The sequence below is a fragment of the Exserohilum turcica genome (genome assembly GCF_000359705.1).
Source record: "Exserohilum turcica Et28A unplaced genomic scaffold SETTUscaffold_11, whole genome shotgun sequence".
Taxonomy (NCBI): domain Eukaryota; kingdom Fungi; phylum Ascomycota; class Dothideomycetes; order Pleosporales; family Pleosporaceae; genus Exserohilum; species Exserohilum turcicum.
Window position 1 is genome coordinate 126997 of NW_007359926.1, and position 24227 is coordinate 151223.

At 54.8% G+C, this 24227-nt stretch overlaps 11 protein-coding genes across 11 annotated transcripts; 6 read left to right on the forward strand and 5 right to left on the reverse strand.

Annotated features, from left to right (window-relative positions):
- Positions 1–3276: 3276 nt before the first annotated feature.
- On the forward strand, positions 3277–3810 carry SETTUDRAFT_158658 (uncharacterized protein; the record flags this gene model as incomplete). The annotated part of the gene is made up of 3 exons (XM_008023774.1): positions 3277–3317; positions 3452–3667; positions 3756–3810. The coding sequence occupies 3 exons, from the start codon at positions 3277–3279 to the stop codon at positions 3808–3810; spliced, it is 312 nt and encodes a 103-aa protein (XP_008021965.1).
- An 815-nt stretch (positions 3811–4625) lies between these two features.
- SETTUDRAFT_158659 (uncharacterized protein) lies at positions 4626–7327 on the forward strand (the record flags this gene model as incomplete). Its single annotated transcript, XM_008023775.1, has 2 exons — positions 4626–6471; positions 6525–7327. 2 exons carry the CDS (start codon positions 4626–4628, stop codon positions 7325–7327), a joined length of 2649 nt encoding a protein of 882 aa, XP_008021966.1.
- A 260-nt stretch (positions 7328–7587) lies between these two features.
- SETTUDRAFT_36685 (carbohydrate-binding module family 50 protein) lies at positions 7588–8238 on the reverse strand (the record flags this gene model as incomplete). The annotated part of the gene is made up of 2 exons (XM_008023675.1): positions 7588–8118; positions 8212–8238. 2 exons carry the CDS (start codon positions 8236–8238, stop codon positions 7588–7590), a joined length of 558 nt encoding a protein of 185 aa, XP_008021866.1.
- Positions 8239–9215: 977 nt separating this feature from the next.
- On the forward strand, positions 9216–11839 carry SETTUDRAFT_166995 (uncharacterized protein). The gene has a single exon (XM_008023776.1). It carries the CDS (start codon positions 9266–9268, stop codon positions 11585–11587), a length of 2322 nt encoding a protein of 773 aa, XP_008021967.1. The 5' UTR covers positions 9216–9265; the 3' UTR covers positions 11588–11839.
- A 1044-nt stretch (positions 11840–12883) lies between these two features.
- On the forward strand, positions 12884–13854 carry SETTUDRAFT_145489 (carbohydrate esterase family 4 protein; the record flags this gene model as incomplete). Its single annotated transcript, XM_008023777.1, has 3 exons — positions 12884–12991; positions 13063–13201; positions 13271–13854. 3 exons carry the CDS (start codon positions 12884–12886, stop codon positions 13780–13782), a joined length of 759 nt encoding a protein of 252 aa, XP_008021968.1. The 3' UTR covers positions 13783–13854.
- A 444-nt stretch (positions 13855–14298) lies between these two features.
- On the reverse strand, positions 14299–14611 carry SETTUDRAFT_25304 (uncharacterized protein; the record flags this gene model as incomplete). Its single annotated transcript, XM_008023619.1, has 2 exons — positions 14299–14475; positions 14597–14611. 2 exons carry the CDS (start codon positions 14609–14611, stop codon positions 14299–14301), a joined length of 192 nt encoding a protein of 63 aa, XP_008021810.1.
- A 1820-nt stretch (positions 14612–16431) lies between these two features.
- On the reverse strand, positions 16432–17673 carry SETTUDRAFT_102391 (uncharacterized protein; the record flags this gene model as incomplete). The annotated part of the gene is made up of 1 exon (XM_008023778.1): positions 16432–17673. The coding sequence occupies one exon, from the start codon at positions 17671–17673 to the stop codon at positions 16432–16434; it is 1242 nt and encodes a 413-aa protein (XP_008021969.1).
- Positions 17674–18819: 1146 nt separating this feature from the next.
- Positions 18820–19332, forward strand: SETTUDRAFT_36689 (uncharacterized protein; the record flags this gene model as incomplete). Its single annotated transcript, XM_008023676.1, has 1 exon — positions 18820–19332. The coding sequence occupies one exon, from the start codon at positions 18820–18822 to the stop codon at positions 19330–19332; it is 513 nt and encodes a 170-aa protein (XP_008021867.1).
- A 510-nt stretch (positions 19333–19842) lies between these two features.
- SETTUDRAFT_25306 (uncharacterized protein) lies at positions 19843–21296 on the reverse strand (the record flags this gene model as incomplete). Its single annotated transcript, XM_008023620.1, has 3 exons — positions 19843–20134; positions 20226–21214; positions 21279–21296. 3 exons carry the CDS (start codon positions 21294–21296, stop codon positions 19843–19845), a joined length of 1299 nt encoding a protein of 432 aa, XP_008021811.1.
- Positions 21297–21420: 124 nt separating this feature from the next.
- On the forward strand, positions 21421–22820 carry SETTUDRAFT_158664 (uncharacterized protein; the record flags this gene model as incomplete). The annotated part of the gene is made up of 2 exons (XM_008023779.1): positions 21421–22542; positions 22596–22820. The coding sequence occupies 2 exons, from the start codon at positions 21421–21423 to the stop codon at positions 22818–22820; spliced, it is 1347 nt and encodes a 448-aa protein (XP_008021970.1).
- An 829-nt stretch (positions 22821–23649) lies between these two features.
- On the reverse strand, positions 23650–24088 carry SETTUDRAFT_25308 (uncharacterized protein; the record flags this gene model as incomplete). The annotated part of the gene is made up of 2 exons (XM_008023621.1): positions 23650–23774; positions 23842–24088. 2 exons carry the CDS (start codon positions 24086–24088, stop codon positions 23650–23652), a joined length of 372 nt encoding a protein of 123 aa, XP_008021812.1.
- Positions 24089–24227: the final 139 nt, after the last annotated feature.

Genomic DNA, 24227 nt, shown 5'->3' on the forward strand with positions numbered 1-24227 from the left:
CATAGTCACTGACTGCAGATAGACTCTAATGGAATAATAATAATAATAATAATAATAGTACTAAGCGAACACTAAAAAGGCTTCTTTAGTGCAAACTTCAAAACATGAGAGAGTGATTACAAAGAAGCTAACTTGAGAAACAAACTTTCCTAGGGAAGACATCAAGTTTCTCTTGCAGTAAATATTATCTGGTGGAAGTGTATAGAGACTACCCCTTTTCTTCTTGAGCGATTTTTCTTTGTACCGTAGGAGGGAATAGAGATTGAAACTTTAATCCTTGCGGATTGTACAGTCTAGTATAATCTGTCATTACTCTTTCTTTTGCTACTTGGGATACATCAGTCTTTTTCTTTGTTAATTGATGCGTAATCAACAGCCAAGTATTCATTCCAAGTTCAATCATCACACTACTTGTTAAGTACATGTTGCAGTAATCAGCGCAACCCAAAACTAAAACATCAACGCCTGGATCAGAGTTCAGGATAAGACATGACTCATCACTTGGTCGAGTCCTTGAGGCCTAGTGGACTTCTAGAACGCTTGCGCTGCTTTGACGCAGCCAGGTCCTTGTTGTCTGCTTCCACTTCCCTCATTATCCGCTTGTCCTTAAAGTACATGTCGACCTTGCTGTATATATATACCTCTGGTAAATTATCCTCTATATCTTTATTTTGTGTTGCTGCTCATGATATCACGTCGACTAGTGTATGTCTATAATTTCTTTAAGTCTACAGTCATCCAGCTCGTCCAGCTCGTCTCTCAGCCTAGCTAGTAGCTTCAATCGTGCCTGGTCTTTCTGCATCTGAGCTTTCTCGGTATAATAGCCATGTACAGACTCAGCAGGAGTAGATATTTCCATCATGCCAATTCTCAATAGCACAAGCGATGAGTATGTAATACTTCAAGACATAGTACGGTGGAAGGGGCAGTTGCTATAGTACTTTCACTACCCGTGCCGAACATGACGGATTATGAACTTATCTCAGAATGTGTTTTACCTGGGTAACGCAGCTTCCAGAGTTCTCATTGTTTAATTGATCGAAAACCCGTTAGTACAGTGTTTCATCCTGGGTTTGCGCGTTCGACATTGTAGGTTTCGTGTTAAAGTGTTTGAATTTGGAGTAAGAACAAAGCAGTTGACTAGTAATCGAGAGCAGAGGTGCTAGTTGGGCATTGTCGTACGAGTATGTGTGGTTCTGACAATCTATGACTGGGTTCATAGCCCGAATTGTCCATCGAGGAGGTAGCGGAACCAACCCCGAAGTCTGTCATCATGGATAAAATCGACCTCAATTTTCTCGGAAACCTACCAGATATATCGAACAGGGACTTACAAAGCCGAGTGGAGGAGTAAGTTATCAATTGCGGTCTAAACCAAGAATATACAGCCACTGCGACTAAGGCAGGGATTAAAAACAGTTGAGATTGATGGACAAATGCGAGATGTAAATTGATGCTTGGAAACTCTTCGTGTGAAATCCCACGGAGCCTGCATCTAGATGAAAAGAATGTCAGCTCTTCCAAAACCTCAAAAGCTGGATGAAGCTACCACGAGAAGTTGGAGGCGTTACAAAGGCCGAACCAACCATGACTCACCAACCAGGGTGTCAAATAAGCATAGCTACATTGTCATTGCTGGTCCTTTAAATGTTAGTATCTGTCTCACGGAGCAAGACGCCAAGTGTGTTGCAGACGAAGTGTGTCGTCTATTAAATGAGTATCCATATGTACACACAAGCAGATATGGACGCACTTTCCGAGCCCGTATCATGGTAGGGTTTTATACCTACAGCACCAACAAACACTGAAAACATCAACGACGCATAAATGCCTGTTGAAACTCTGCATATTGTCATGCGTTCTTCGAATTTGCATAGTGTTCACCACGTCTCTAAAATAACAACACTCGATCCAAACAGAAAAGAGGATAGCAGAGCCGTGGACATGACTGGATTCGTCTCTAGTGTTCTGTTATTCCGTTTCTAGATAATAGTATATATAAGACTAATAAGCTCAGCGTATAACTCTTTCAATGCCTAATTGTCCAACTTTCATGCAATATCATGCTCAAAAAGCCCTAAGTTGTATATTTCAAAAAAATGTCTCATGAAAGTTGTTCTATGCTTTTCCTTTCTCTAATAAGAAAATAAGAATTGTATCCGTTACTATCATCCAATAGGCTAGTTAAATACTTGCATAATGAACTATCGAAGAGGCTATACAATTAGAGAGAAATTACGCACCTGATCACGCCAGATGCATGCTAACGCCACAGAAGATTACGTCTGTAGGTGCATCAACTACGCACAGGCGTGAAGCGATTCTTTCTCCTCTGCAGGCTAGACGCAATCCACGTGCATATTATATAGGGCGTTATCATGGCAGTGAAAATACTGCATCTATTTGGAATATGTATTCAGTGATTGGTTTGGTGTTAATGTTCAAAGCTAGACACGTGACTTATTATGGAATGGCCATTTGAATAAGACATTTAGACAAAGAGACATGTTCACTGAAACATATGACACCCTCCTGGAACATAACCTTGTATGAAGCATCTTGAAATTTTCTTCCTTCATCTACTTCTTGCGATTTCCACACGCCCTTTACAATGACTTCGTTTTTCCTTTACAACAACTTCATATCTCTACTGCAACAATCTCCCGTTTTCTTCACAACAACCTCGCATGACATTGTTTCCAGCATCACATCGAACTAGCACGGTAATTATATCATTAACTCCATCCCGTGCGTTCGCTCTTCCAATCAAGTAACAGTCCGAGTTCACGAATTCGTACGCGATCATACCAGCTAATCTAAACCTATTTCACGAGAATTAAAAATATGCCGGAAATCTACGGCACATACATACTAGACGGTTCTCGTCGTCGGGGTGCCATTTCTGGCCAAGGGCAGGGTAGTCAAGCCAGTCAAGGTGAGGGCAGTAGGAGTGGCCAGAGTCAGTAAAATAGAAAATAGTCGAATATATGCACCTCTATTATTGGTTGAGTAATTAAAAGACATGATGGTGTTGCATAAAACAAGTTCTCATTTGCAATGTGCAGGCCACTGTCGTGGTCGCCTTGTAAAGTAGTGTTTATGGTGGTGATTGACCAATCGCGTGTGACTGATTCTTCAAATCCAAACCTTGCCTAGTTGGGCGCTAGTGAGAGAAAAGGCTTGGCATCGCAGCTCGGATTGCAGCTTTCCAACATCAGCGTCACGGCCGCCAGCCCATCCCATTGCACGTCCACACGCACACCTGACATCTTCACAATGGCCCTCGGACCCGAAACCAACGCAAAGACCAAGACCACGTATGTCTCGACCCTCCCCGCACGCCACAGCACCCGTGTCCGCCTCGAAAGATCCCGCACCCCAGATGGCACTGCATACCAGGCACACGTGTGCCTGGCCGAGTAGCGCGAAGCGTATGCTGACACTGGCATAGATGGCACATTGGCGCATGGGGTAACCCCTACGAGGGAGGTGGCCGGCCCGGCAAGGGCATCGTTACCTATGCGCTGAGCCCCAACCGACAACGCCCCATGGCCCAGTTCCTCAGCAAGGGCTTCTGGAACGTCGTTCGCCGATCAAAGAACCAGGTCCTCTACTTCATTCCACCGCTAGCCATTGCCTACGGAACCATGCAATGGGCGATTGAGAGGTGAGTCGATAGCGGGCTGAGGTGCGCGACGTCAGGGCACTGGGCGGAACGCAACGCCATTTGGAATCAAGACTGACTGCGAAACTAGGAACGAGTTCCTCAACTCCAAGACGGGCCGTGCTCTGTACGGTGACGAGGAGTAAATGCGCTGAGGAGAAAGAGAAGCCGGCTTGATGGAGGGCAGTGCATGTCGTTGAAGGACTCACGTGGGGGAGATACACAACATGCTAGGCCACTGTAGCAAGACGACAAATAGACTGTACAACCACGACTTGAATCTGCGTCTTCCCGTTTGTTTGACTGTATGGATGCTTTGTCGGCTCTCCCGGCTACCTCTACAGCACCGAAGAGCGTCGTAGTAGGCCTGACACGATAACCAACAATTCGCCACGTGCCCTGCTCCGAGCATTGGAGCGCATTGCAAGCACTCGTTGTGGTTGAGTGCACGACTTGCACAATCTACATAGATGGATGTCTGCAACACAGGGCACGAAGCCATTTGGGCCATGTCGCATCCACAAGGGCCAAAGTGGCGTGAACAATATGTGACTGTGCTGATGTCATGCATGGCTGCTGCAAAGCGCAGGCTGCCATGGGCCAATTAATCTCAGGCGGCTTCTGACAGTTGCTGATGGAGGGTCCAGGTTGGTGCGACAGGCACATGTTCACGCGTCCAGCCAGGTCGGGCGGCCCCGCTTAGTCAGTCGGCGTGTCGGTGATCGAGGCAACTTCGATGATTCTGTCATGTCTTAGCTTTTGCCATCAAGTGCCTAACCCGCCACAAGACTCTTTTCCGCCGCCAGCGCGCGTGGCAGTCCAGTCCAACCCGGCGCGGTCTCCTCTTTGTACCGCCATCTCCTTTCTTTTCCATTCCTCCCTTTACTGTATTATACCCGATTCCCTCGTTACCTGCTGCTGCCCCTCCTCGATCCACCGACGCTTCGCCTAGGCCGCCGCCATGTCCACACTGCTCCGGCAATCAGGCAACCTCGCACGTCTGTCCCGACCGTACATCAATGCCGCTGCTGCAAGGGCACCCCGCACATTACGGACACGCGCACCGCTACCACAATGCATATACGCCCAGCAACGCGCCCGGAGGTTTGCGACCGGGCCCCCCGAAGAGCCAAAGAACAAAAAGGACGATGACCGAGTGAAGGAGGACGGCCGTAGCGAGAGGCTCGATTCTGATGAAGCTGCGAATTTAAACAAGAGCAATCAAGGACAGCCTCAGATGTCCAAACTCACGCCAGAGGAGGAGAGGATGCTGGATCAGCTGGTGTCATTTGTATCCATGGGCGTCCCAAAGGCTCAGAAGCAATATATCAAGGAGGCAATGGACGAAATCAAGCGGAACGGCATACCGCCTGAGCTGCGCCTAGAGATGGACAGGCTGGAAAGAGGCGAGAAGCTGGATCTGGCTACGGCTGCAAAGATCTCACGCCTAACTACCAACATGGCCCGCAAGGTAGCCGATCAGCAAAAGTTCAAAGACGAGAGCTCGCAAAAGTCGCACCAAAAGTCGGGCGCACACGACCCAGGCCCAGGCAAGGAATCCAAGGGCAGCGCTGGCGGTCCTGGCGGTCCTAGTGGGCCTGGCTTCGGCGGCAGCATGGACACAAATACCATTGTCATCAGCGCTTTCCTTGCCTACCTCACGTACAAGATGATCTTCCCAGGCGAAAATACAAAGGAGATTACATGGCAAGAGTTCCGGACGACGTTCCTGGACAAGGGCCTGGTCGAGAAGATTGTCATTCTCAACGGGAACAAGGCAAAGGTGCACCTGCACCGCGAGGCAGTGGCCTCCATGTACCCCGACTCTCCCTCTGTCAACCCCAACTTCTACTACTACTTCACTATTGGCTCTGTCGAGGCGTTTGAGCGCAAGATGGACGATGCGCAATATGAGCTGGGCATTCCCAGCTCGGAGCGCATCCCCGTCGCATACTCGAGTGAAATCTCGTGGTTTGGAACCTTCTTGTCATTTGGACCCACGATTCTCCTTCTCGGTGCACTATTCTACTTTACAAGACGCGCAGGAGGCGGAGCAGGAGGCGGTGGCGGTGTCTTTGGCATGGGCAAGAGCCGCGCCAAAAAGTTCAATCATGAGACAGACGTCAAAGTCAAGTTCAGTGATGTTGCTGGAATGGACGAGGCCAAGCAAGAGATTATGGAGTTTGTGTCCTTCCTCAAGGACCCAAGTCGGTTCCAGAAGCTCGGCGCAAAGATACCGCGTGGTGCTATTCTCTCAGGATCCCCCGGTACTGGTAAGACGCTGCTTGCCAAGGCTACTGCTGGAGAGTCTGGGGTTCCATTCTTCAGTGTCAGTGGATCCGAGTTTGTTGAGATGTTCGTCGGTGTTGGTGCCTCGCGAGTCCGAGACTTGTTTGCCAACGCGCGCAAGAGCACGCCGTGCATCATCTTCATTGACGAAATCGATGCCATTGGCCGTGCTCGATCCAAGCAAAATTTCGGCGGAGGCAATGATGAGCGGGAGGCTACGCTGAATCAGATTCTCACGGAGATGGATGGTTTCAACACTACCGAGCAAGTGGTTGTTTTGGCGGGTACCAACCGACCGGATGTGCTGGACAAGGCCCTCATGCGACCTGGTCGTTTCGATAGGCACATCAACATTGACAAGCCCACCATGGACGGCCGTGCCCAGATTTTCGGCGTTCATTTGAAGAAGATCATCACCAACGAAGACATGGAGTTCTTGAAGGGCAGGCTAGCAGCTTTGACACCAGGGTTCTCTGGTGCCGACATTGCCAACTGTGTCAACGAAGCTGCATTGATTGGTAAGAGGTTCTGTTTTCTTCGACTTGTACTGTTGATGACTAACAGGCATCAGCCGCCCGCGCCAACGCCGATACCGTGGCCATGGTGCATTTTGAACAAGCCATTGAGCGAGTGATTGGTGGCCTCGAGAAGAAGTCGCTCGTGCTCAAGCCCGAAGAGAAGAAGACTGTGGCATACCACGAAGCCGGGCATGCCATCTGCGGTTGGTACTTCAAGTGGGCGGACCCTCTTCTCAAAGTGTCCATCATCCCGCGTGGGCAGGGAGCGCTCGGCTATGCGCAGTACCTGCCTAACGGCGACACTTACCTGATGAATGTGAACCAGCTGATGGATCGTATGGCCATGACGCTTGGTGGGCGTGTGTCTGAAGAGCTACATTTCGACACTGTGACGTCTGGAGCGTCGGACGACTTCCGCAAGGTGACGCAGATGGCGACTGCCATGGTCAGCAAATGGGGGATGAGCAAGAAGATTGGCTACATCTACTTTGAAGATGGCGAGGGCCAGCAACTGACGAAGCCTTTCTCGGAAGACACGGCCAAGAACATTGACATGGAGGTCAAGCGCATTGTGGACGAAGCATACAAGCAGTGCAAAGACCTGCTTACGGAGAAGAAGCATGAGGTAGGGCTGGTTGCGGAAGAGCTGCTCAAGAAGGAGATGCTGGGTCGTGAAGACATGATCCGGCTACTTGGACCGCGACCGTTTGAGGAGAGCCAAGACTTCCACAAGTACTTTTCTGGGGAGTACGGCAAGGCACCGGGGTATGTGGAGCCCCACGGAAACGACGGGGTCAAGGGGCCGCTGGTGCCGCCTAGCCCAGCCACATTCAAGGATGTGGAGGGGGGTCGGTGAAGGTAGAGGGGGGGTGATTTATTGATTGATTTTGTGGGATATGGCGTGGTATAGCATGAGCAGGCTGACGACGGCTCGGGCAATGATTCCACTCTTGAGAGTATGATGACTGGCTGCGTAGCATTGCAGCGTAGGATGGCAGCGTGTACATTACAACTTGTTTGTTTTGAAGAGAGCAAACATCAACAACCAATGATAGCATTTAGCAGCACGAGAGCTTGGCCATGTTTTTTTGGGGCCCTGCATGCACATGGGTCTGTCTAGCTGGGCACACAGATGAGCTTGCCAATGGCTAGTCGATGACAGTCCAGGGCCTCGTTGCCGCGCAGGGCTAGCAACTCTTGGACCGTGATGCTAGATGCTTGGGCAAATTTCCAGCATGTATCCCCCTTTTGAATGAGCAGCTGCTGGGTGTCGGGGCCACAGTCCAGGATGTCGTCTTTGGGGGGCCCGTCGTCGCTTCGGTACACGAGCTTGAAGACGAGGATCAAAAAAACAAGGACGAGCAGGGCAAAAGGCAGCATGATGCGCAGGGCGTCGCGGTTTTGCTTTTTGATGGCGCGTTCCTGGTCGTGCAACATGTCGTCAAAGTTGCTGGCGGGTGGACCATGTTGGCCGGGTGCGTCCAAGTACGTCTCATGAGGAGAGGGCTCGGCAACGAGATGCAGCTCGCCATAGCGGTTGCCGGGGTCGGATTCATAGGTGTTGCCTTTGTCGTCGCGGAACGTGTATGTTTGCGTGTCCGAGTCGTAGCCGATGCGTTGAAAACCGGGCGGGAGCCTCTCGGCGTCCTGCGTGGGCGTTGGTTAGCTAGTGTACCATAGTGGGCGGGGTGTGTACATCAAGGGTACGGGTTGGGTTGGGGGAGAGTGGTGGGTGCGCACGCTGTCCATGTCGGACCATCTGGCCATGGCGGAACCGAGTATCTGAGGGCGGATGCAGAGCGGGAAAAGGGGAGGTTGTTGTGGTGGTTGTGCTTGTTGCGGGAGGGAGCTGCGTAGAGGGCACAGAAGGGAAAAAGGGATTGGGAGGGCAACGGCTCAGGCGTCCATGGACACACGTCTACATATACATACGACAATACGAAGGCTGTTTCATGGCACACGACGGTTGGACGTCAGCAAGGCCGTGACAGCCAATAAAGCAGGGGCCATGGAGCAGCCGCGCACGGTGACGCGCCACTTCTGTGGCTGAGGCACGAGTGTGGGAATGCATGCGTGTGGCTAGTGGCCATGGACTGGTACGGCGTGCGTAGTCGGAGAATGCAGTGTGAGCGTGAGTGTGAGTGTGAGTGTGAGTGCACCGCCTGGACTGGATGCCGGGCGGGAGGCGGCTGCAGCCAATCAGAGGCACGCCGGGCGCAAGATACGCATGTTGAATGGTTCGCGCCATGTCTAGAGTCCATGTGCATACATGCTACTTCACCCAAGTGCAGGTCCATGTAACATCGAGGCAAGGCCGGGCTCTCTGCTAGACACTGTTGTGGTCACGCTCTCGCTCTCGCCCACTTGACTCGCAGCAGCCACGGCCACCGTGTCTCGGTGGAGGCCAATTGCTCGTGGCTCCGCGGGCCAGGCTTGGTGCTGGCTGACACGTTGACCGGACAAGCAGCCGGTGCATGTCTGCTACAAACAAGCAACATGCAAGTGCAAGCAGGATGCCAATACCGTCGCCGCCACTGAGGCTGTGCGTGGCGCGCGCGCAGGTGAGGCGGCGCATCGACGTCATTCGCCGGGCGGCGTGGGTGGTGGGTGGCGGTCCGTGTGCGCGAGTGCGTGAGGCGGCCAAGGCCAAGGCGGCCGCCGCGCATAGATAAGGCCCCGACGGCCGCTTCACTTTCTTGGCCATCCGCCCGCCCCTCACCCATACCCTCGCGCGCCAGAGTACGTACATTTAACGGTACTCATCCCCCCTCCAGCCGTCCCTACACCAAAACCGATGGGAGAACCCGACGATCCCTCTATACGCAGCTTCAAGTCTAAGGCAGCGTCTGCACTTGGCTTGGGACGCAAGACCGTCACTGTCCTCCCGACCCACGCCCCCCACGCCACCATCCATGGCACCAGCGCCGCCAGCAGCAACACCAACAGCATCGACGCCCGCGCAGACTCGGCCAACAATGAAAAGCCCCTCGCGTCCAGGTCCAATACCCCGCCCCATGGAGATGCGTCTTCCGCCATAGGATCCGAGAAGCGCCCGTTCTACTCGCCCGCGCGCATCAAGAACGGCTCCCTGCGATTCCTCACCCACACCAAGAACGCAATCACCCACAGCTGGATCAATGTCCTGCTCGTCTTCGTGCCGCTCGGCATTGCCGTCAAGCTGGCCGGCATGAAGTCGGAGATTGTCTTCTCCATGAACGCCATTGCCATCATCCCCCTGGCCGGCCTGCTTGCCCATGCGACCGAAGTCGTCGCTGCTCGCGTGGGAGATGCCCTTGGCGCTCTGCTCAACGTGTCGTTTGGCAACGCCGTTGAGCTCATTCTCTTCATCATCCTGCTTGCCTCGGGCCAGATCGAGGTCGTGCAGGCCTCGCTGCTCGGCTCCATCCTCGCCAACCTGCTCCTCATTCTCGGCATGGCCTTTTTGCTGGGCGGCCTCAAGTACCAGGAGCAGGTCTACAACAACACCGTCACCCAGATGAGCGGTGTCATGCTTGCATTGGCCGTCACCAGTCTTCTGCTGCCCACTGCTTTCCATGCTGCTTTCGAGGACAATGCCATTGCCGACCACGAGACGCTGTACGTCAGTCGCGGCACCAGTGTCATCTTGTTGCTCGTCTATGCCCTCTACCTGCTCTTCCAGCTGAAGAGCCACCGGTACCTCTATGCCAGCACCCCGCAGCACATTATTGACGAGGAGTCACACCCGGGTGTCTTGGCGGGCGCCTTTGACTCGTCCAGCTCAGACTCGTCGTCCAGTGACAGCAGCAGCGACAGCGACGGCTCTTCCAACTCGGATGGCACTATGAAGAAAAAGGCCAAGCGCATGGTGAAGAGGCTCCGTCGCAAGTCTAGTGCTAGCTCCACCAAAGAAGGAAGCGCGCTGTCGGCTCTAAGCTCGCCCGAAGGAGAGCCTCACCAGAGTCCCTTTGACATGGAGCGGGAAAGGACCAATAGCGTTACCACTGCCAACACTGGCCTCCCCGCCAGATCTCGCAGACACTCGTTTGACGTCATGAGCGGCGACGAAGCCGACACTGACCACCATGTGCCAGTTGTCCGTGACTTTGAGGCCGCCTCGCACACGTCGCAGTCCATGACCAAGAAGGAGAGGCGCAGACACAAGAAGAGCAAACGCGACCGCCGTGACCGCAACAGGGTTAGTACCATTCCCGAGAAGGAGGTGGCACCGCCAGAGCCTACGCCCAAGGTTACCTTTGCAGAGGTGCCTCAGGAAAGCCCGGCCGCGCCCGCCAACGCACGCCGGTACAATCGCCCTGGTCTGCCTTCGCTGCTTTCCAACAATGTCTTTTCGAACCCTCAGAATCAGGCTCCACTGGGAGGCCCTGCTCCCAACATTCGCATGGCAGCGCCTCGCGACAACACGGCCCTTCGTGCACCTCTCCGTCGTTCCAAATCCCTGCCAGACAAAATCGGCCGCACACCCTCGGATGCCAACGCTGCCAACCGCCCGGTTGCCTCGCCCCAGGCCGCCATGGACTTGGATGAAAATGACGAAGCTGACGAGACGCCCGACATGTCCATCAAGGCTGCCATCTTCATGCTTCTGATCAGCACTGGTCTCGTTGCTGTATGTGCCGACTTTATGAGCGACGCCATCGAACCCATGGTCGAGACGTCTGGCATCAGTCAATCCTTCATTGGACTCATTATTCTTCCCATTGTTGGCAACGCCGCAGAGCACGTGACGGCTGTGACGGTGGCCATGAAGAACAAGATGGATCTGTCTATTGGTATCGCTGTCGGCTCGTCTATCCAAATCGCCATTTTCATCACGCCGGTGATTGTGGTGCTTGGCTGGATGATGGGCAAGGACATGACGCTCTACTTTAATATTTTCGAAACGGTTGCCCTCTTCGTGACGGTTCTCGTTGTAAATTTCCTGGTCCTAGACGGACGGAGCAACTACCTAGAGGGTAGCTTGCTCATTGCCGCATATATTATTATCGCTCTGGCGAGCTTCTTCTACCCCGATGGCTGCGCAGCCAGTGCTATTGGCGGAAATGAGCACCGCTGCAAAGACGCCGAAGTCTCGCAGGTTGTGCAGGGCATGGTGCGGAGGATGGTAGGCATGTAATGCAATCATTGTAGCCATGATTGCCGAGGTCTATTCAACATTGGATGAGCTCAACTGTCGAAGCTGTATTCTGCAGTCACACTTGGGTGACGAGTGCTGTGTGAGCGGCATGGATTCGTCTGCCCCCCCCCGTCAAATTGACTTTTGCACTCTTCTTTTCCAACTACATTTCCATTCGCTATATTTTCAGTACCACCTAGCAAGCTTTATTACGCCTCGTTGGCCTGTCCCCAATACAAATTGATAGTTTGCGCTCAGCGCCGTCTACGTTTGGTTGCTGTTGTACTGACTGTGCATGGGCATGTGATGAATGATGTGACGTCGAAACAAGCACCATAGCTGGCATGCCATAGCAAGCAAACGAAGATGTATATTTTGGGGTGGCCAGAGCTGCATCCGCAGTCCCCTCAATGCCATCATGGCAGGCCTGTTAAATTCAAAGGCCTGAAACTGGAACTTGGGCCATGATGAATATCGGGTCGTGAGTGAATATATGGGGTACATGTAATACATGTAATAAGGGACGTGTTGGCCAAGCGCTATTTGTAGAAACCTCATGGCATGTTTCAGCCTGGATAAATACAACGATCCCTGTGGCAATGGTGCTCATGAATTCTGCCACGAGTTTATTTCGTGCTTGGCATGTTGATAGTTGGACTTGTCATTACGCGGGTCTACTTGGCGCAATACCAAGCTTCTCTCCCGCTGCACAGGGCTGCCCGATGATTAGCCGGCGGCACTGCATGACACGCAGCGTGTTCCGCGTCCGGACGAAAGGGCTGCCCACCCACGCACGCAATATACACTGTACATGTCCAAGACCGGAAAACCAAAACTCCAAATGCGAAAAAAACGGGTTCCGCCCTGCCCCGCGCCAGTCGCGCCCATCCAAGCATGGCTTTAACCTGCGTTTCCGCCTGCTGCACGGAGGCATGCGCTTGCCAAGCCACGACCACGTCCCAAGGGCTGATTCCCTAGGCTCGAGCTGCTGGGTAGATTGGCTGCTTGTTTCACCAAACCAAGGCCGTCTTTCCGCTTTGGGGCATACATGCCGTGCTCCTAATGGCCTCCCGCCGGTGCATCAGGACTAAATTGTTTACCATAAACGAGGCCAAGACGCCCTAGAAGGATAATGTAGTCCCCCGACGCCTTCTTGGCTGGCTGTACTTAAGGATTGCACCAGAATGCTAGCTGAGTACCACTAGTCATTCCTCTCCAGCTTGCGTCGTTAGTTTTGTTCATTGGTTTCGTCTGCCTGATAGGTGCTGTGCATACTACATCAGCACACAGGAAAACATGGGTGTCAAATCCTTCTTCGTTGCAGCCCTTGCTGCTGTCGCCGTCGCTGGCCCGATTCCCGATCCGCTCCATGTCATGAGACAGAGTGGACCCGCTGCTGGACAGGTATGCTCGCCCTTGTTAGAATAAACAGCATTCGTGTTTTCTGTCGTGGGCCAAACTAACAATGTATCAAGGTCATCACAAAGTGCAATGCCCCCGGCCAAATCGCCCTCGCATACGACGACGGCCCATCGCAATTCACCCAGAAGCTCGTTGACACGCTCAACGCCGGTGGCGCAAAGGGAACCTTTTTCGTCACTGGATCTCTCTACGGTATGCGTCTTGTCTACTGCTTAGTCTCTCTCTCTTTTTTTTATTGAAAATATCCTAACACAACCATAGGATGCATCTACAACCAGCGATCTGCACTGCAAAATGCCTACAAGTCCGGACACCAAATTGCCTCGCACACTTGGTCGCACCCGCAAAACTTTGGATCGCTGTCGTCCAACGACCTGACGACGCAGATGACGCGGCTCGAGCAAGCTCTCGTCAACATCATTGGGGTGAAGCCCACGTACATGCGCCCGCCGTACCTGGCCACGGGCGGCAACGTGCTGTCGACGATGCGCAACCTGGGCTACCGCGTCATCACGTCGGACGTGGACAGCGAAGACTGGAACGGCAAGACGCCGCAGCAGAGCCAGCAAAAGTTCCAGCAGGCCGGCACAGGCGGAAACGGCCACATCAGTCTCATGCACGAGACGTATGCCTCGACCGTCAACACGCTTACCCCCTGGCTCATCAACTGGGCCAAGAACAACGGCCTCAAGCTTGTCACGGTTGCCGAGTGCCTTGGCGACAGTGGCGGCGCCTACAAGAGCGGTACTCCCAACGGTGCTTCGTCTTGCTGAGCGAGGGCGTTGTGAGTCCAAACCTATATGTATATACACGACATGTCATGTCCAAAGACTTTGTCTAAACGCACAGGCGTCACTTTCCCTTCTCTGTTTACATTTCAAATATACTTTTTTTTCTCTCTTCTTCCCATCATGCGTGTTGTCCTCTTGAGACACGCTATTTTGTGACATGATGTTGTGGTCTTGTCTCGTCCCGCACTGCTCGCTTGCCAAGTACTGTAAAGTAAGATCTAGTGACCTTGGACTTGCTCGCTAATCTGCGAAGAGCGGGAGATATGTCAGGGCAGTGGAGCCCCTTGGCAGATTGTACCTGTTTTTTTTTTGCTGAGACATTGTATCCATGTAGGGCGTAGGCGTACAAAGTCGATTGTCCAATCAGACAAGTCACGTAAGTAGTAGTGTTTGTTGTGCAGGGTTGAGGAACATGGACACTGGATAATAGATAGCATTTAGTCTGGTAAAGAGCGCTAAACATGGCTAAATCCCTCGTCGAAATGAAGCGGCAACTACTCAAATGCCCTTCTTCTTCTCGTCCTGGCTAATGACCCACCATGCGTGGATGATGCCGGGAATCCAGGCCAGGCAGCACAGGGCAATGTTGATGAGCAATTGTGCGCCGCAGCCTTCTTTCAGCGCGACGGTGACAAAGGGCAAGAAGATTGCGAGAAAGTAGAGGAGAACGTTGCTCTGTGGGTGGCGTGTCGTGGTTAGTTACATGTGCAGTTGGTGTGTACATGGCAAGGGGCGGATCGGATCGGATCGGGTCGAGGGTCAAGGAGGAAGGTGGTGCGAGGGGGGGAATACTGACTGTGCTTGATGCCATTGTGTGTGTGTGTGTGTGTGTGTGTATGAAAGCGTGGAATGTGTACTTGAGTCTACCCAGTAGCCACACGAGGTAAATGTCTTGTATGGAGAAGAGTGTGGAAGAAGACGCGGGCGGTCTGATGTAATATATAGATAGATAGATAGATAGATATATATATATGTATAGTTTGCCCACGGACAAGGTGGTTTGATTAGGATCCAAAGACGGAAGACGGAAGCAAGAGAACCCAGGACCCTCCGCCCTCTTTATTCATCTCTCTGTCTCTGCTGAATAGTCAGACAGCCTGACCGCCAGTGCCAGCCTGCCATGCTGACGGCGCTAAACTGCCGGGGTTTCCATACCCCATGACCCTTTTTTTTTACTTGGACGAGCCAAGTACATCCGCTAGTTCCGTAGCCACGCACCTGTAGCCACGGCCAGAAAGCTGCGTACATGTATGCGGCTGGAAAGGCGGGAACAAAAGCGCCGAGGCTGGGGAGGTTTGACGAGGGTGCGCCACAATTGGCCAAGAATGAATGTAGCATGGGTGGCGCAGGGGTGGGAATGCAGCCATCTACACATATGGCTGTTGCGAGGACGAGGCTGCGCTGGGCGCCAATACAAGTGCAAGCGCTGGGGTGGACACAGCATCCCGCTGTGCATTGGCTCGGGACGGACATGCAGTGGTAGTGGCAGTCTGCAGGATTACCGGTTCCCCTATGGATGCTTTCCCCTGGAGTTGTGCAAAGGATATGCATGGCTGAGTCGTATGTGCATGGGCATCGCTCGTGGCATCAGCATCAGGTGGCAGCCAAGGGTCCTGTCATGCAATGCTTGGCATTTGCTCCGCTACCACTACAAAAACTCAAACCCATCTCATTGGAGAATGACGTCAACGCAACACGTGAAAAAAACAAGCATCTCTAGCCGACCAGCGTGCGCTAGTGCTAGCATACCCCGGGCAAAAGCCGCAAAACAAGGCGCGTAAACAATCTAGACGTCTGCGAATGGGGGGTTCCAATCTGGTGTCTGCAAAACGGCGTCGCCCATCATCCATCCTTTTCAATTTGTTATGCAGCTCGTGCATCAATAGTTATCCAACATGTCCGAGTCTGCATGCAATTCTTAGATAACATTCGTCTTCTCAAAGCTCTTACTCCTGGAACAATCCCAGTTCAACACGTTGCCACGCTTCAATACTCCGTCCTGTAGCTGGTTAGGGCGTCACGGCTCATGTCACGGCGGGGAGAGAGGATGCGCAGACGGTGTTGCGCATTCGTCGATGGCGGCATCGGGAGACAACGGCACGGTATCGTCTACGTCGTCGAGAAGCGGGCGCAAGGGGGGCTGTGGCGGTGGCACGAGTACTGAAACTAGGCCAAGTTAGATGTGAGCTCTATGCTAAAGACTTGTGAAATAATGGCCAAATGTACATTTCGAGTATGTAATACAACAATCTTCGGGTATCTGAAACAACGTGACAAATGGTGGCGAGTGGAGAAGGGTGGTGAATCGGCTTCCAAGTCGTCTATTCTTTTTGGCAGCTGCGCCTTGACAACAAGGTGGGAATCGCAGTGACTATCCTAATGGCGGACAAGAGGGTTGAGGAGAAGGGGATACACTAATCTAAGGGGCTGAGCGGGATGGGGGTGTGTGTGCGCGCGTGAACTGGAAAAAGGGTGTAGCAGCATGGACGAAGGGAAGGGGGATGGGCTATGTAGTAATAACATCAGACATTCGGCATCATCGTGTCGCATTATCATGAGAAGGGCAGTGAAGTGTGCGCAGAAAAGAAGAAGAAGAAGAAGAAAAAAGGGACAAAAAACAAAGCAATGGCCCTAGGCGGACTGCGCTTTTACCATCCATTTACGAAAGGCTTTGGCCTTACTCCCTGTGGCCTTGCTCGCTTGTGCATCCAGGTGGCTTGCGGCAGTAAAGGCTTCGACGACGCTCATGGCGTTGGCCTCCTCATCTTCGTTGAAGGTGATGAGGTCGAGGAATTGGCGCAGGACAATGGAGCCAAGCTTGGCGTGCGCCTGCTCGACGTAGTCGGAGTTGACCGTGTCGGCAGAGGTGCGGGCTATGACGCTCCACCCATCGGGCTTGAGTGACGCCTGGCGCGCGAGCAGGCGTTCGCTCGAGGCAAGCAGGATAAAGGCGCGGATGATGGCGTCCTTGTTGGTCGTGTGCTCGGGGGAAACGTCGAGCACCTCGAGGAAATCGTCCAGCGAGGCGGTGCCGATGAAGGTGTGGCGGTGCTTGTACTCGAGGTCGCGCTCCTGCTGGATGGCCGTGGCAGCGGGCGTCTTCTTGGTCAGGCGCTTGGGCGTGGCGGGGAGGAGGGAGCGCGTGTTTGTGGGGCTTTGGAGGTGGTGGTGGCGGGGGTTGTCGCTGGGCGAATTGGCCGTCTTGATGGGGAGGCCGAGCGAGATGCGGCGCTGGTGCGTGTTGGCGGAGCGCTGGGGCTTGGTTGTGTTTGCCTGCAGCTGCAGGAGGCCCTCGTTGGTCTTTGTGCGGATGGGTTGGGTGCGCGAGCGCTGCGTGGTGGCCAGGCGCGACTCGAGCGTGGGCGTCGAGGGCGAGCGCAGGTGCGAGGGGCGGCGCTTGTGCACGGCGACGGGCTCGTCCGAGTCGTCCTTGAGGTCGGGCGACTTTTGCAGCTGGTCGTAGGGGAAGTATTCGGGCGGGGGGCGGTCTTCCTTTATTCGGTCCAGCGAGTAAAGGAGCGGCTCCTCGAACAGCGTGGCGTCGGTGGCCAGGCCCAGGGCGTCGGCGGGGTCGAGGGCGCGGGTGCGGGGGCTCGCGCGGGGGCTGCTGGCCACAAACTTGAGCCCGTTGACGTCGGCGGGCATGACCCAGTGCTGCACGCCCTGCTGCGCCCGCATCTCGTGCTTGAGCTTGCTCTCGAGCGCGCTCTCCGTGTCGCTGGCCATGGAGAAGCGGCGCGAGGGCGTGCGCGAGGGCGACGAGGGCGGCGGCTGCTGCTGCTGCTGCTGCTGCGTGTCGTACCCCGCATTGCGCAGCGCATTGAGGATGGAGCTGTCCCCGCGGTCGAGGTAGAGCAGGCCGGTCCTCCACATGGCGGGCCTTGTCGGGGGGGTCGTTGCTGTCGTGATTGTCGTGATTGCCGTTATCGTCGTCGTCGCTATCGTCGTCGCCGTCGTCGTCGTCTACTATCCGAGTCGTCAATCGGCGTCGAGGGCTCCTGCTGCGTGCGACGGCCGTACCCAACAGTCACCCTCTGCAATCTTGTCGGACGCGGACAGCAGCAGGTGGGCGCGATGTGCCGCGTGGGTAGCTTTAGTACTTTGTGGCCGCATGCGGGTGATATCGTCGGCCGGCGCTAGTGCCCGCTTTCACCGCCATTTTCGCTCTTTGTGGGTTTGGCGCTGCTGGGGGCGAAGAAAAGTCTGTCGCTGCCAGCCACGGCGGCGGTGCCTCTTGCCCGCTCTCGGCCTAACCCCTCGCCCAGCTCCCACCACCACGCCCATGTTGCTTTTATTAGGAGCCGCCGGCCGTCGTCGTCGTCGTCGTGGCCGCACACGGTAGTCGTTTGGAGCAGCAGCAGCAGTTGAGCGCTGGTGCGCATGCCAATCAAGCGTGCCCGTGGGCGTCGGCTGACCTGGCCACGACCGCCAGCATCACAGCGCCGCCTGTCCACACGCACACCCTGTACCTGCATGGCCGTCGCATCCCGAAACAAGCCGGCAGCGGACGAAAGCGCTCCAGCCAGGTCGACACGCTGCTACCGCTGCTGCTACTGCTACTGCTACTGCTACTGCTACTGCTGCTGCTGCTGCTGCTGCTGCTGCTGCTGCTACTGCCACCACGCATTGCCGGGCGCGGCTGCTGCCATGACGTGGTCGCCGCCGCGCAGGGCTGAAGAACGAATGCGAATGTCGCCATATGGCCGGCAGCTTCTCGGCCGTGAGAGACATGGCATGCTGGAGCAAGGGCGAAAATCAGCGGGGCAGGTGACCGTGCAAAGTCACACTGGAACGGGCGCTCGCTGCTGCTGCTGCAAGGAATAACGACAGCTGTGGGTGGGTGGGAATGTGTTCGCGTGCGTGGGCTGCCTCGATGCGACGACGCCAACCCCGCAGTCGTTGTCGTCGAAGCCTGCGCTGGCGCCGCCTGCCGGCCTTGTTTGCGCGCCTGTCGTCGAATCGCACACTGACGCGTGCTCGTGCGTGTGCGTGCGTGCGTGCGTCGTTGTCATCTCGTCCATGGCTCTTTCCTCGCCCTGCCATTCCCCCCCGCCTGCGCCTGCCCTCTGCTGCCTCTGCTGCCTCTGCTGCCTCCGCCGTCTCCACTGGCACCTTCCCTCCATGCCAGCCCACTCCATACTGACATACATGCGTGCGTACAGACATGCGGCCCTGCTGCGGACCCACTCCGCTCCTGCCACGCGTGACGTGTTTTTGTTTGTGCCCGCCCGTCGAGTGGGCAACAGCCTGTCGCCGGCTCTCCAGTCGCCCGCCGCCGCCTCTGCCTCTGCCACGGCCTCTGCTGCCGCCGCCTCTGCATTAAACACGCGAGCCGCCGTCTGCACGTACATACATATACACATCCACATCCCCCTCGTGCCCAGAGACAGGCCGCGTTCCGCCTCCGCGGCACAGCGCTGCCATGGCCAGGCCTGCCCGTCGCTATTACTGGCACAGGCTCCGATGCTCAGCGTGGTAACCATGCTGCGTCAACGGCCCGTACCCGCTAGCCGTCTCTGGGTCTTGGCGTAAACAAACCTAGAAACAACCGAGGAGCCACCTCTGCACCAAAGTGCCGTCCAGCTTGCTGAGCTGAGCGGCGACGCTCTGCACCCGCCTGCCCGCCTCTCGTCTTCTTCTTCCTCGACGCCCAATTCGCTCTCTCTGCACCCCGCGAGAGCAATCAAGCGTGCCGGTCGTCGCCCTCAGAGTTGGCGAAGAAAAAAAAAAGAAACAAGCCAATAAATAACCACTACCCCACACACCCACACCGCTCGAACCTTCCTCCTTTCGCTCCGACTCAGCTCCGCTCATGGGCTTCCCTACTGCCTCGTCCCTTCCACCTGTCCACTTGCTCCGCCGCTGATAGTGCTGCCCGCCACAAGGTGCAACCCTCCCGCCCACTCGTTGCCCTGACGCTCGTATTCCTCCGCCCTACAGGGCACGCACATCGTCGTCATCATGGACGAAGGCTCTCCACCTCCCCCGCCTCCACACGGCGCCAACCCCAAGACGACCCAGGGCAGCCATGCCCCTCCCCCCTCACCCGCCCCAAGCGGTGGTCTTCCGCCAGGCAACTATGACATCTTCATCATACCCCCGCACGCTTCGGGTGGCGGCTTCATATACCTGCCCAGCATGGGCGTGCAGCAGAACAGCTTCATCGCTGGCGTCCTCAGCACCATAGCCAGCATAGTTCTTTGGAGGGCCGCCGAGCCCCACGTCAAACAATACTTCTTGATTGTTAGGCAAGGCGTCTCGACGGGCGGCAATGGCGTCATTCTGCTGGCCGTCATCATGCTTGTCATGGGATGGGTCTTTGGTCAGACACAGGCTGGCGGCCGATTCAGTAGCGGAGGTGGTGGTGCATATGGCAATGGACCACGTGGCGGTCCCGGTGCAGGCGCAGGTGCCGGTCCCGGTACTTGGCTGCTTCTTCTTTGGCCTTTTGCTCGGCTTCCCTCTTTTGTCGTGCTTCTTCAGCGCGTTTGAGTTCTTCCCATGCTCGTCTGCGAGCCTCCTCTTCCTTCTTTTTCTTGGCTTCCTCGGCCGCCAGGCGAGCTTCTTCAGCTTTCCGGCGTTCCTCGTCGGCCCTGCGTTCCTCCTCTGCTATGCGTTGTCGTTCGGCTTCCTCTTGCCTCTTCTTCTCCTCTTCGGCTAGCCTCTGTGCTTCTGCCTCGCGCTTCTTTCTCTCCTCTTCAGCTAGCCTCCTCTCCTCGGCCTCGCGTTTCTTTCTCTCTTCTTCGGCTAGTCGCTGTGCTTCAGCCTCCTGTCTTTTCCTCTCCTCTTCGGCCAGTCTTCTTTCCTCGGCTTCACGCTTCTTCCTTTCCTCTTCAGCTAGTCGCTGTGCTTCTGCCTCGCGTCTTCTCCTCTCCTTTTCGGCTAGCCTTTGGGCCTCGGCTTCACGTCTCTTCCTCTCCTCCTCAGCTAGTCTCCTTTCCTCAGCCTCGCGCTTCAGTCTGGCCTCTTCAGCTTGTCGCCTGGCCTCTTCGGCCTGTCGTTTGGCATCCTCTGCTTGTCGCTTGGCCTCTTCAGCACGCTTACGCTCCTCTTCAAAGCGTCTGCGTTCTTCCTCTTGGGCTTTGGCCTTTGCGGCTCGCTCGCGCTCTGCTTCCTCTTCTTTTCTCCTCTTGGCCTCTTCAGCTCGCCTGAACTCTTCTTCTTTGGCCTTCTTCCTGGCTTCTTTGGCTCGTCTGTGCTCTTCCTCCTTTGCCTTTCTCTCCTTCTCCTCGGCGCGTTTCTTCTCTTCGGCGCGCTTCTCTTCGGCACGCTTCTCTTCGGCGCGCTTCTCCTCAGCACGTTTCTCCTCAGCACGTTTCTCCTCAGCACGTTTCTCCGCAGCACGCTTCTCCGCAGCACGCTTCTCTTCAGCACGTTTTTCCTCGTCGGCACGTCTCCGCTCCTCTTCAGCTCGCTCGGCCTCTTCGTCAAACGAGGGCCCTTGGTCCGAAGGGGGCGGTGGCGACGAGGCACCGTACTGGCGGTATCCGCCCCATCCGCCGTGGGGCGGAGGGGTGTTTTGATAGCCGCCGCCGCCGGGAGGGGGTGGAGGTGCGCGTTGGTAGCTAGAGCCTCCAGGAGCTTGCGCGTGCCAAAGCCGAGAAAGAAAAATGGGAGCAAATGCGCAAGCGGGAACGCGAGCAGCGTGAGCGTGAGGCGCGAGAACGCCTGGCCAAAGAGAAAGCCCGCAAGCAACAAGAGGCGTTGGAGAAGGAAAAGGCAGAACGCGAGGCGCGCGAAGCCGAGGCACGCGCTCAAATCGAAAAGGAAATCCGCGAAAAGCTCGAAGCCGAGCAGAGGGCCAAGGCGGAAGAAGAGGCCGCAAAGAGGGCTGCCGAAGAAAAGGCTGCCGCCGAAGCTGCCGCAGCAAAGGCAAAGGCTGAAGCAGAGCTTGCCGCTGCCAAAGCAAAGGCAGATGCTGAGCGAGCTGAGCGACTCAAAGCTGCACGTGAACGAGCTCAAAGAGACCGCGAGGCTCGTCAAAAGGCTGAAGCAGAAAAGGCCAAGATCGCTGAAGCCGAAAGGATGAGAGCTGCCGCTGAAGCCGAAAGGGTCCGAGCTGCCGCCGAAGCAGAAAGAATCAGAGCTGCCGCCGAGGCAGAGAGAATCAGGGCTGCTGAAGCAGAAAGAATCAGGGCTGCTGAAGCAGAAAGGATCAAGGCTGCCGAAGCGGCTGCGGCGGCTGCTGCTGCCCCAGAGATTACATCAACCCGAAGATCTACTACATACGGTGGCATCGGTGGCGGGGAACGGCTCGATCCTTATGCAGGCGTGAGAAGTCCACCTGCTCCCTCTGTCACCTCTACCCAATCCTCTCACATCAAGGCCACTGTCACACCCAAGAAAAGTTACGAGAAGCCATCTGCTAAGTCGTACCTTAGTAGTGAAGACGCTCAATCTTTCGTGCCGCCTCCTCGGTCTACCACTGCTCGATCACATGTCTCTTCGCAGTACTCTGAATCCTCTTACGCACCATCGCAGTCGACTGCACGCACAACGCCTCCAGCTTCTCGGAGTGGACCATACTCGACAGCCGACCCCAACAAGATTGTCATCAAAGCCGTTTATCTCTTCAATGACTTGTTTCCAAAGCCTGTTGCACAGCTTGTCGCCAATGTGGGCAGGGTCACTGACGGTCTGATCCTCAAGATCCAGTCCGAGGGTCTTTTCATCGACGACGACGTTCGAGGCATTCCACAGCGTGAGTGGGATGTCAAGGCTTGGACTCTGAAGATGGTCGAGGTAAGTGGTCTTTTACTATAGTAAACCGACCAAGGTGCTAATGTATCATACAGACGGGCAAACAACCCGCCAAGAACCTGCACATTCTGCGTGCCTCGATCCGCGATACCGACGGCAAAAAATACGTCTTCCTCATTGATGAAAACGAAAGCTGGAAACTTAATCTTGGCCTGCAGCGTCTTCGCAAGGGCAGCCAAGTGCGTAGTCTACAGTCTGCCCAGATGGCTCCCAACGAGATTGCCCGTGTGCTCAACGCCGTACCGCCAGTTAACATCTAAGGAAAACAAACTGTATTGGCAAAAGAAAATCCGAGTCACTTGTGTATAAACTGCGCTGGGATGTGCGGGCCATGTGTTGACAAGAGGAAAGGTGGTTGTGGTTGTGGTTGTGGTGGTGGTGGTGGTGGTGTTGTTGTTGTTTTTGTACAGGTACGGACCAACGCAGCCCATGAAAAGACATGATATCCCGATGCGTCAGACTAGCTTTATCGCGTCTTTTCCATGATGAGCATCAGCGGCGGCGTTTGTGTTTATTCTTTGTTCTATGCTTTTTTTTATATCCGTATGCATAGCCATTCGTTTCTTCCTTCGTTAATTCGCCTTCTTTTCCCGTGAGAAAAGCTTGTTTCTTTTCTTGTATGTACATGCTGGGTTTTGGAGTAATGTCGGGATCACGAGGCTGCATTGACCAATGGACCTTGGTACATGCAATTGCGTGCCCCTCGCTTGGTAGGAGGGACATGAGCCAGACAGATTAACGAATCGATTGTCACGACTTGATTATGTTTGAAAATCCGACTTGTGTTGAGAGATTGACATTTTGGGTCTGCAAAGAAAGATGATGGTCACCTTATTTTACTACCTTGGAGTCCCCTTCGCACCACCTTGTCTTCGATCGGTATATAACATCCATGTATATCAATCGCATCGTGCCCCCCCTTCAATCATGATGAGATCACTTCCCCTCTCATTCATCTGTTTCCTTGATTGATAGATACCACATGCAGAGAGTTGACTTCCCAGTTCAGTCCCGTCGTGTCATGTCCCGTCCTTCTCCCATTTCCAAAGGCACTACGGACAGACTGACAGACAACCAGACAGATCCACCCTAGGCCTTTGGTGTATCGATCGAAAGCTTGATGGCCTTGTACGCAACAACAGCCGAGCAAGCATCACTCAGCACAGGCTGAAGAACAGGTCCAGAGTCGCAAGACTTGGCAGAGTAGACGTTCACTACATTGTTTTCCGACTCAGTCTCTGTCCCCATCACAAGTGAACGGAAAAGACAGAATTCACTTACAGGCATTGTACTTGACCTGACCCTCGACGCCGGCAACACGAAGGCTCTTGACGCCTGCGCTGAAATCGTAGCACTTGTCTGCTTCGATGCGGGCGTAAGTCGGCTTGCCATTGCAGTTGTCACTGTAGAAGAGGTCGACGAGGACATTGGCTTTGGCGGGTGCGGTAGAAGCAGTCTCCATGTTGGTCGCGGGGAAAGCGGTGCTCATGGTGGCGGCAAGGAGGCCGACGAAGAGCTTGGTGAGCATGGTTGCTTGGTGTTTTGTCTTTGTGAGTGAGTGAGTGTGTCTGTTTTGAATGAACGAGTGACAGAGGTTTAGATACTCGAGTTTGAGGTCAGAGTTGAAGGAAAGAGAGTCGTGAGCTTTATACGAGGTGGGAAGGAGA

Bases quoted from the DNA above. Each gene is read 5' to 3' on its own strand.
- SETTUDRAFT_166995 (XM_008023776.1), top strand. From the start codon at position 9,266: ATGGGAGAACCCGACGATCCCTCTATACGCAGCTTCAAGTCTAAGGCA.